Source organism: Dromaius novaehollandiae, chromosome 2 (assembly GCF_036370855.1).
Source record: "Dromaius novaehollandiae isolate bDroNov1 chromosome 2, bDroNov1.hap1, whole genome shotgun sequence".
NCBI classification, from domain to species: Eukaryota; Metazoa; Chordata; class Aves; order Casuariiformes; family Dromaiidae; genus Dromaius; species Dromaius novaehollandiae.
The window spans coordinates 146,748,781-146,760,510 of NC_088099.1; the positions used below are offsets into that span (position 1 = coordinate 146,748,781).

The 11,730-nt window shown below is 35.6% G+C and overlaps 1 protein-coding gene across 4 annotated transcripts in view; it reads left to right on the plus strand.

Annotated features, from left to right (window-relative positions):
• The window catches only part of RAD54B (RAD54 homolog B), a 67,350-nt gene extending 55,856 nt beyond the window's left edge, over positions 1-11,494 (plus strand). For all 4 annotated transcript variants that reach the window (XM_026099769.2, XM_026099770.2, XM_026099772.2 and 1 more), the window contains 8 exons: positions 450-657; positions 1,196-1,335; positions 2,165-2,455; positions 3,926-4,101; positions 6,401-6,662; positions 7,990-8,056; positions 8,367-8,567; positions 10,617-11,494. In XM_026099769.2, the coding sequence (XP_025955554.2) occupies positions 450-657; positions 1,196-1,335; positions 2,165-2,455; positions 3,926-4,101; positions 6,401-6,662; positions 7,990-8,056; positions 8,367-8,567; positions 10,617-10,834 (1,563 nt within the window). In that variant the 3' untranslated portion in view covers positions 10,835-11,494. The remainder of the gene's footprint in view (positions 1-449; positions 658-1,195; positions 1,336-2,164; positions 2,456-3,925; positions 4,102-6,400; positions 6,663-7,989; positions 8,057-8,366; positions 8,568-10,616) is intronic.
• The last annotated feature ends 236 nt before the right edge of the window (positions 11,495-11,730 follow it).

The following is an 11,730-nucleotide window of genomic DNA, read 5'->3' on the forward strand; positions in this document are numbered from 1 at the left end:
TTTGCTGCAAAGTGAATATCATATTCTGTTTAAAACTACGAGAGGAATTATAGGTCGGTGGAATACATGTGGTAACTTGTTGTTGGACCATGTGACTACACACTGCAGCTTGAGATCCCAAAGTGAATGTACAGGCAGTTACTTATGCCTGTTCATTATCTCAGTTTTAATTATTCATCTGAAGCTCCCCTAAATGCCAGGAGTGGGAAGCTGTTACGGGGAGTCTGTGCTTTTCACCTTCATGGTAATGTGTCTCAGAGGATCTGAAGGTGGTAAAATTCTAAATTGCTGTATCAGATCCCATATTTCTTTTGCAAATTAGCAAAGAATCAATAATCCAGAATTTGTGTCACGTTGGAAAAATTTCTGTAGACGCTAGGTGATTAAGTAATATGATGAGTGATCTTCAAAAAGATTGTTGTGTTATATATTTTCTTTCATGCTTGCAGGATCACAAAGTAGAAGAATTTGTCGGTTCTCCGCTTTATTCAGTTATGATAATCAGTTATGAGATGCTACTGCGCTCGTTGGATCACATTCAGGCTACAGAATTTAACCTCCTAATCTGTGATGAAGGGCATCGTCTGAAAAATAGCTCTATTAAGACAACTACAGCCCTCACTAGTCTGTCTTGTGAGAGACGAATTATCCTTACTGGTTAGTATCTATGGTTACTTCTAATATTTAGTTATGCTAAAAGCACAAGGTGAGGTAAAGGATAAAGATATTGTAAATACAGCAGGAGCACAGTATAAATTTTGGGAATTGGTATTAAATACAATATGTCTGTCTTGTGAAAACAGATTATTTCCAAAAATATTTTATAAAAATTGCAAAATTTATCTAACTTCAGGGACCGACAAGCAGTCTGGGAACTTCTGTAAGGGATCAGGACTCTGTTTACACACAAGCGTTGTTTTCCTTTGTATTTATTTAATCAAATTGGTTTAGAAATTAATTTTTTTAAATTAATTTGTCACAATAACTAAATGTGCAGTCTGTATAGTTACAGAGACAGTAGCTTATTAATCATGATAAAGTTGTAGATTAATTAGTAATCTGAGTAATTCACTTTGAAATAAGATATCTGTCTTCAGGATGCATTCTCAACATTAAACTCTGAATTCAATGATTGTACTTCTATCAGTTTCAAGAAAAACCTAACAAATGCAGAATTATTTTTTTCTCTTTGCAGGTACTCCAATCCAAAATGACTTGCAAGAATTTTATGCATTAATAGAGTTTGTAAATCCAGGAATACTTGGTTCTTTATCCACATATAGAAAGATATATGAGGAGCCTATCGTCAGGTCCAGAGAACCTTCAGCAACAACGGTATATTATTAAAAAAATGCAATTATAGCAGAAAATTCATAGAGAGCATTGTGAAATTTACTTCCTATGGAATAAAATGAGGTGTAGATACTTAAACTCTGACTAGGTTATTCAAAGCAACCAAATTTTTTGCTTCTTTTGAGGATCCTAGATCTAATATATTTGGGGGGTAGGATGCTACTGTGCGTTCTCTGTCTTTTTTTTTTTTTTTTTTTTTTTGTGTAAGGTCCTAGTTCAGTGTTCCCAGCTTATGTTTAAACCTGTTGGGGGTACCAAAATAGTTGGAAGAGTTGGCATTTTGGCATAGTTCAGGACTGTTAATGGTAAGGAAAGCTTTTCAGCCTCATATTTGAAATAAAATACTGTTGTTCTCTAAAGGGAGATGGAGGAATACATGCATCCTGAGATCATAACACTTTAGTCGCCTGTTCATAGTTAGGCAAAATGTATTCTTCCAACACCTTGCATTCCCACAAATACCATGCACATTGCCATATGATTATATGCTATTCATTCATGGCTTCTTCACAGTACTGCAAAATCTGCATGATTTTTTTGCATCAGTCAAGAAATTCTGGAATATAAATTGAGCCCTGTATGTCTTCTGGGACATTTTCTTCCTCTGTTTAAGACTTTAGAAGCCAGATCTAGAACTAAGCTAATGCAGTCATACTAATGGGAAAAGAACCAATCATTATAGCCCTGTGTCAGAAAGTGTTATCATACATTTAAACTGTTTGTTTCTGCCTAACTAAAATCACATAGAAAATTATCGTGGAATCTTGATGGAATGCAAAATTATTACTAATTTTGTTCTTTGTTCTTTTAGGAAGAAAAAGAATTAGGAGAAAAAAGAGCAGCAGAACTCACACGCCTAACTGGACTCTTTATTGTTAGGAGAACGCAGGAGGTTATAAACAAATTTCTCCCCCCCAAAAAGGAAAGCATAATCTTCTGCCAACCGACAGCACTGCAACTTGAACTGTATCGAAAACTGCTTAATTCTCAAGCTATTAGGTCCTGTCTACAAGGCAGGCTAGAAAATAGTCCTCATCTAATATGTATAGGAGCTTTGAAAAAACTTTGCAATCATCCTTGTCTTCTCTTTAAAGCCATAAAGGTATCTATCTGTGTGTGTAGGGGGCATGCCTGCAATTAGTCGTTTTAGCAAGCAAAGGTCACTAGAAATATGTTATGGTCAATGTGCATGTTCCCAAAGATCATTCCATACTCTCTCCTCATATATGACTTGCTTTTTAGGAGAAAGGCTTTCAAAAATGTATGTGTTAGGAAATGCACACAGGAAGTATATCTAACCCGTTTCCTATTGCCTTAGAGTATTTTCTTGTTGTTTATTACCTTCTTTTATTTACCCTCTTAATCTTGTCTGTGAATGCTTGTAAAAATTCATACAAATGTGAATTTTACAAACAACAATTATAAAATAATTTTTCTAAAGTAATGTAATTTCAAATGCTAATGCATCTGGATAAATCTTTTAACCTGAAGCTCCAACTGCAGTGTTAGTTAGAGAATACTCTGTCTGCTGGTTCCTCTGAAACCTCCCTGTCTGCATGAGGATTTTCGCCCTTTCTTGTGTACACTTCCCTCTTCAAGTTCAGTGACAGTGAGAGCTGCAGGGTCTGTGTGGCTCCCATTCCAGTTTTAGTGGCATCCTATCACTGTGCAACTTGTTATTTTTACAGAAATGTTCTCATTCCTATAGGTAAATAGGGTGATAGTTAGAAGTTAGTAATACTTCTATAGCCACTAATCAAAGTCCAAGCAAGTTGAGTGGAAATATAAATCTTTCTTTAAAGGTGTTCTTCCAGACTTTGTAGGGATGTCCATACCAGGAACCTGCCTGTGACTGACAAAACTGCCTATGTTCATTGAATTTACTTTATAGTATAAGTATCAGAATTTTTTCATAAGTGAAAGCTTAAATCTGTAGAGACTAATGAGATGGAAAGGCTAATGCAAGCCATTTTTTACTGTTGTGATTTTGGGATTTGGTTAGTTCAACTTTTTCCTCCCTGTGAAACAATGGTTTTCAAACTGCAGCAAAATATTACTTGTATTTTTTCTATTTTATTTTAACTCTGTTATTACTTGTTAGCTTTTCTTCATTTCCAGTTACATGACTGAATCTTAATGACACCAGCCTTCTAAAGAAATTAATGTTTGTGGAGTTTGGTAATACGGTGTCATGGAATTTGGAAGGAAGAAACAGAGCATTGATTTCTTTTTCCAAGTTTTAGATATGGCTTTACTGTGTGAATATCTGTATGGTCTTTTAGAAAGAGAAGTAGAAGTGAAACACATTTTTCAGTTCTCAGTATTTCAACTTGTTCTCTACTTAGTTGTAAATAATGTCTTAGATTATAGAGTATAAACCAAGGCGTAAATGCTATCAGTATTTTAAACCGTGCTTTCAATGCAGGATTGGGAGGTTATCGTGCTCACATGATACACTAGTTTATGGTGGCTTTTGATATTTAATTTTTTCTTTGTAATAAAAATATCAGCAAAGTTTAAACAGAATTATTTTAGAGAGGACCTGGAGCTTGAATCCTTTTATTTTTCACAGGAAAAAAATTGCGAATCTGTGTGTGATGAACATGGTGAATCCAGCCTCTATGAAGGTTTAACAGATGTCTTCCCACAAGATTATACTTCTGACACTTTCTCTGAAACTGACTCTGGAAAGCTGCAGGTGCTGGTGAAGCTGTTAGCAGCAATCCGTGAACTCAGCTCTTCTCAAAGGCAAGTGCAAAAGAAAAGTAAAAGGGAGATATGGAGGTGATCTTCTGCTTATTCTGTTTTGCTTTTCAAATCTATAATGATGTAATATTCGAAACAAAGGCTTTGCAGAGGTGCTAAGTGTATTTATGCGTTATACTCCTGGCTCTTCCTTGTTAAATTACTAAACTAAGATTTGGAGCTGGCATAATTTTCACAGTTGCTCCTTATGTTATTTCCAGATAAATGAACTTTTCATACTGAATTCCAACAACTAAGAAAGAGTTTGCTACAGCCCCTGTACTATGACATACAACCTGTACTTGTGCAGACTTTCTAGTGCTTTGCGTCTCCTTGAGGCAACTATTTAATGTATTAAATATTTAAAATTGCACAAAAATATTTTTAATTGCTAGATTATGAGTTCTTTCCTCTTTTATCATCTTTGATTGTTCAGTGCTGGCTGCCTTTCCTGTGTGGGGGATGTTCACAGGAGTGAGTCCCAACAGGTGAACTGGCACAGCAGCTGCCTGTGTCTCCCATGGTAAACGGCACTGACATGCAGCAAAACCTCTGTCGGTTTATGCTGGGATTGTAGACTGCACCAGGCCAGCTACTGGGAGTTGCTCATTCATGGGAACCTCCCATACTCTTGTATCCCGTGGTAAGATTTTTGTGTGCCCAGGCCCTAAAGCCCAGTTATTCCAAAAGTATTTATCTTTCAATTTTTATTTAAGTTGATGGAAATCAGTGCCTAAATAGGACATGCTGTAATTCAGTGGTGGGAAGTAACAGCAGATCTCTTGGCACTGATATAATGGAATTTGTTTCTTTCTGATACTCTTTTTTACAAATCAGAAAAGCTGAGCTTGTCATGGGTATTTATATGCCTAACATCCCTTGAAACCAGTGACAGCTAAATACCTAAATGAACTCGCCTTACTTCCTGCAGCCAAAATGTATGGGAAGTTTTAGGAAACGCAGCTTCCCCTGTATCAGTGCTGTGGGAGCTGCTGAGTTGCAACTAGTGTTGAGGCTTTATTTTGCAACTGTTAAAGTTTTGCTGCTTAAATTCAGTACTCTTTATGGGTTTTTTGTGTTGTTTCTCTGCTATCATCAGTACTAAATAGTTTTTGCAATATAGAGGCTCAATTCCAATCTCCTTAAAAAGTATATATTCTATTTGTTAGTGAAAACAGAGGTATGAATTTTAGTTTGATTGACAAAAAAATCAATCTTGCAAAGTCTTTACAAACAAGTCTTAGATGTAGTTCATTTGTAGAGTCAACTGTAACAACAAAAATACTTTAAAACAATTTTAAAATGCTAATTTACCAGATTTCTCCAAATTATCTCTGTCTAGTTCTTCTGTATTTGTTTTTAAAAGACCTCCAAACAAGATCTTGCAGCAAATGTCCTTTCTGCTTATTATTTTATTTACGGTTTAAATTCTATAGATCTGTCTTTGTTCTCTCAGTAGAATTGTGCTCAATTCCTGGAAGGATAGAAGTTCTAGGTTTACAGATCTCTGAAACTTATGTAGTCAAAATTTCTGAGGAAAAACATTGACATAGTATAGGCCATTAGTTTAAGGGACCAAGAGACTGGTTTTGCATTAACACCACTCTGCCAAAACTATAATGTTTATGAAGTCCTTCGCCATCCCTCATCCCCTTTCCTTTCAGTCTCAAGATGTAGGCAGGAGGCATCGTCTTCCTATTTGACTCTCATGATTTTGTTTCTCAGAATTCTCCTAGATTCTGTAAATAACTCCACAGTAGCTTTTTTAAAGTTTTGCTGCTTAAATCAGTACTATTTGTGGAATGTGTTGTTTCTCTGCTGTCATCGGTACTAAATAGTTTTTTCAATATACAGGCTCAATTTCAAACCCCTTAAAAAGTATAAGTGAAAATGTAGAGCCATATATACTGTGTATTAGCCTCCATGACACCCTCTGCAAATGCCTGTACTTTTTCTTAACAATGGCTATTTTGTATAAGTAGAGATTAAAAAAAAAAAAGAAAATCTATCTCTGTGGTTGGTTCTGGACCCCTGCAATCTGTGCATTAAGTAAAATTCTGTTGGAAAAAAATACTTAACGTGAGTCCTTGAGAGTAGATGTAATGCATCCAAATCTTGTATGTGCTTCAAATTAATATTAAATGTTTTATTTTTTTATGATTTATAAGTAATCTCAGGTTGATGTGTAATTTTTACTTGACTTGTGATTTTTACTTCCTTAGATGTCTTCAATAATTTGTTATTGTACGTTAACTTCACCAGGGTCTAAGATAACAAGATAACTTTTTTTCCTGTTTGACAGAGTTGTGCTGGTATCCAATTACACTCAGACACTGAATATATTACAAGAGACATGCAAACGTTATGGATACTCGTATACTAGACTTGATGGAAATACTCCTGTCTCCCAGAGGCAACAGATTGTTGATAGTTTTAATAATAAATTCAGCCCAGCTTTTATTTTTTTGCTGAGTTCAAAGGCTGGTGGGGTAGGACTGAATCTAGTTGGAGCATCTCATTTGATCCTGTATGATATCGACTGGAATCCAGCTACAGATATTCAGGTCTGACACAACTGTGTACCTGTGGGTTGGGATGGGCATCAAATGAGTTTTTGATTGATTCTGAAATGTCTGACTTTACATGTCTTATTGCTACCTGATTATCATTCCATTGCGTCAGGACAAGTTTAATATTGGAGGAACACTCCATCTGAGGGAAAAAGGGATAAACGTTTCTCTGTCAAATCATATATATTGGTATCATTAGAAGCCCTCTTGCAGTAAAAAATGATGAGTAAATTCTAGTTTCCTTCGAGAAGTGAGTCATGTGCCCCCTGTGTCTCTTGATCACTTATTAACTGGAAAGCTGTTGTTTTCTAAAAAGAAAAGAAAATTATGATTAGATTGTGCAGTGAGTGTTGCTGAGGAAAAAAAAAGCAAAAAAACCCCAGCAGCCTGTTTGCCATACCTGAGAAAAAGGGAGAGGTCCTGATCAGAATTAGGAGAATGAGAAAATCATGCGGCAGCCATGCTGAAAGACAGAAAATAAAGCCAAGTGCCATGCTATTCTTTTAATGGTACTTTTGATCTGAAGGGATTATTTAGTTGGTGTAAGAATGCTTGGTTAAAATATTTCTTAACAATAACAGTTTTTAAAAAATCTTTGTATAAACACAGTAAAAAACCTCTGATTATACGCTAATGCTAAGCGCTTAATACCTGAAATTGGCCTTACTCCTGTTTCAAGTGCGAATCAATACCCTCATGTGGTCACTTGTCTTGTTGCTTGAAACAGAGTCATGTAAATCCGTCAAAATTGCTACAGCTTGCCAGATACTGCATGCCATGTTGTGAGTACCTGTACTAAATATGTATTTGTAATCCTTATGTTTTTGACAAAAATCCTGTAACTGTACTCTCTCAGTTACTTTTTTGTTTGCTTAAGATTTAAAGGTTGTGCAAACCACTAATTTTACAGTTTTAATAGAAATGGAAATGTCATTTTGAAAGATATATTGTGGCAAAAATGTTTTTGGAGAAGAGGAGAATGATGAATATTCCTGTGAGATATTAAACTGTTACTAATGCTTAGAAAATATGAAGAGAGGATTACTGGCAGGAAAGAAATGGAACTCCTAGTTTCATACACAAAGAAAGAGGAGCATAAATGTTAGAAAGTAAATTACACTTTAGAAATTATTTGCTGTTTATACCAGAAGGTTTTTATAAAAACAGTCAAAGACAACTATTAAGGAATGCCTTGTTTGGACATCATCCTTTTGCATGAGCTGGCAGAACTGGTAATTTGGTGAGAAAAGGCTGCAAGTTTTACCTAAAATACAATTGTAGAGCAGGCTGTTAAGGATCTTAATCTTTCTGCTTTCTTTAGGCAATGGCCAGGGTGTGGAGAGATGGTCAGAAACATACTGTGTGCATCTACAGACTGCTAACTACAGGTTGGAGATGATGTTCAGACATATCCTCGAGTGAGAATAGCTATTGACATTTTGTCAATAAAAGAAGTGGAAGGAATGCTTTTTGAAAATCATTCATTCTTTAAAAAAATATATATAATTCACTCTGAATTGATTTAAAATACAGATATTACATTGATTCATTTGCCTTTGCTTTGCTCTTATTTTAATAGCTGAAAATAATAGTTCAGCATTTCCTATGAATATCATTACAAAAAATGGATTTGACTTTTCTTTTTGAGAAGTATTGGCCAAAAATTAACCCCGTGTATCTTCTGGTTTTTCAATACAGGCTCAATAGAAGAGAAGATTTATCAAAGACAGATCAGCAAGCAAGACCTTTCTGGGGCAGTTGTAGACCTTTCCAAGACATCTGAACATATCCACTTTTCCATTGAGGAGCTTAGAAATCTCTTTACACTTCATGAAGATTCCAGCTGTGTTACCCATGACTTGCTTGAGTGCAATTGTATGGGAGAGAAAGACCATCAAAGTGAGTTTCTTTTTCATTATCTCTAGCCATTGCTGAGGAAGGGCATCCATTTTCAGTATATCGTCTGTTGCTGGAGAAAACTCTGACACCCAGTAAAATAGGATTAAAGTAATGAAATTCTTTATGAGATCTTCCACGTATTGCCTGATTTTTCTAATCCGTAGGACCCCTTCACAAGATGAAGAGAAAAGGTTCACTCCTTGCAGTAACAATCAATGCATATATCCCGCTTCTTAATTCCTTGAATTAGCTATGGCCAGCAGGACTAGTGACTGATAACAACCAAATGAGTTTATACAGTATTTTGTTTCTAACTATTCAAGGACAATAATGATTATCTGGTAAAAATGCAACAAGTTTGTTCAAAAGCTGTTTGCCTGTGGACAGCTACACCAACAAGTACCAGATGAAGATCTGGATAATGATATGCCAAATTTCTGAATGTAGCTTTTCATTTCACAATTATTAGCTAATGTTGAGGCAGGATGATTAAAATAATCATTTGAGAAATGCTGGAAGATGCCCTGGCAATCATACACCCCAGATTGCAGATTTTTGCATTTATGTGGGAACATGACTCTCTTGTTCTTTGTGCATGTCAGAATTGTGTTAATAGCATGTTGTATGTAGGTTTAAGTAAGGAGCAGGATTATATAAAAAAAAAAAAATTACCCTGTTTAAATTATGTTTATACCCCATCCATTCTAGTTTTTATAGCTCATCCAGTTTCTCAAAGGAAAGTGTCTATTGCCCTGATACATTTCTTTCCTTTGGGCATGAAATATCCATATACGATATACATAAATGTGATAAAGAGGTGCAAGTACTGATCTCTTCTAAATGTCACAGTAAAACCACGATAAAATACCGTAGTAAGATACTACTGTAAAAAGAGCCAAAGAAATGGCTACCAGCGCGTTCACACTCTAGACAGACAAAAACAAGGAATTAAGTAATACAGACCCAATGTGACTATTTTGTCTGATGGTTTGAATGTCTCCAGGTAATAAGATCAAGTTGTATTCCTTTCTCATCTCATTCTACCCAAAGTGGGGGAGGGCTTATGGAGTTAAAAATGCAGAATCCCTAAGGACTTGAGAAGTGCATCTATCCTAAATTTTCTTCTGGACAGTAAAAGAAGACGTTTCAAGCCTAGCACAAACATGCATCATGTGTCAGTCAAAAGGAAAGTCTTATATGTATGAGTCTTTATGGGCTCTCCAGGTAAAAGTTTCAAAATCTCAAGATTGCTCTGAGTCATCATGCTGCTCATATCACTGATCTTTGCTAGGGAACGCTGCTATGAAAATATTTGACCACATGTTTTAAACCAATAACAACAGTGATGCAATTTTGTCCATCCAAACTCATTTCTTTGTCACATGTGTGAGATGAATCACGAAGTCAGCAAAACATAAGATGCTCTGCAATGACCTCGTATTGCTTGGGGCTCTAAGATTCTTTGTGCAAAATGAATTTCTGCCTATGTGCTTCACAGGAAATAGTCCTCTCCTTACTGTGACGCACAATATATACGATATACTGTTAAACAACTTGGCATAACCAGGGTGTACAGAGTGCACTAGAGATCAACCTCTAGTGTCCTGATTCAATGAAGTAGTTAGCTATCCAAACTATTCTTAGCTGGTTGGAATGACTCCTCTGGGAGGAAACAGAAGCCAGCATAAGATTTGCTGCTGCATACTTCCATATTCAGAGTTACTTAAAGAATGCGGACAGCCAAAATGTCACAGAATTAGGAAGAGAGCACACGGGAAATTGCCAGATAAGGCATTTCCTTTTCCATCTGTTTATAAAAGGATTTGTCTTTGTGCTAGCATATGGTGATTTTGATAAACTCAGTCAATAAGCAAGAAACAGCCTTTCCCCTCTGACTGTGGATACATATGTTTGGTTTTCATTGACATAGAAGGATTACACTTACTGTTCTATTTTTCCCTTATTCATTATCACGAACTGGCTTATTGATTCAGACTAAGAATTTTCTGTCTCAGTTTTCTCTGATTAGTCTGCTGTATCATTTTTCAGATCCTTCCTCAGAAAAGCCTTCTGTGTCCAGAGGTTGCCAGCTTGGACAAAACCATGGGAAGCCTGATTCAAAGAAAGCACTCTCCATGTCACAGTTGATGCAATGGAAACATTTCTCTGGGCAACATCAGACTCTGGATGATCCTTTCCTTGAAAGGATAAACGAGAATGTTTCTTTCATTTTCCAGAATGTAACTAGTCCGACTTCCCCCACCTAATTAAACTTAAACCACAGGAAGACTTGTATTTCCCTGCAATTTTCATCCTCCTTCTCATAGATATAGTAAGCAAATGATATGCAGTTACCTTTTCTTCTTTTTGCCAAATTGTTTTGTGTCTTTCTGATGAGTGTGCAGATGTTATTCCTGATGTTTATACAAAGTTACAGCTATTACTAAGTTAATTGTATTTACAAAATTACAATAATTATAATACAGATTTATAAATCTAACTTTCCTTTCAACTCTTCTATCCTTTTGGTATCATAATTAGTAGAATTGTTTTTATACATATTCACATGTATGTTTTCTGTTTTATAGTTTTCACTTGATCATAATGATTTATTATTTGTAAATGTGAAGTTGGCAACTCTTCAGCCAGATTTTAAAAGATAGACATTACTGTCTACGTAAGTATATATGCTGTTTACAAGAGTCTGACTGGATTTATGTTTTGACAACTAAGTTATAGATCTGCATAACTGCAGCTTTATGACAAGATAGCTGTTTGTTTCCTTGGATTTACAATTTAATGAAACAAGGAGTAATAGCCACTGAGGTACAAAATTCTGAGACCACAGCTTAATATTATGCCAAAATCTTAAGAAATTCTCCTGTTGCTTTTACTTCAGAAAATAAACACACTTCATTCCTCAGACATACAGAGTGCAGGCTTATCTCATTTTTAGCTAACTACATACAAGGACTCTTTTTGCTGAACACTGGAGTATTGCACACACTTCCATTGTATATTTTTATTATGAGCATATTTTCCTTCTGTCTGTGAAGGTGCAAAAGGTTGAAATCAAATTATGACTTTTAAGTGAAGTTTGACTTTGGACTTTGAAAGGCTCAGAAGAACAAATGATTGGGTAATTTTGAGAAATACAGCGAAC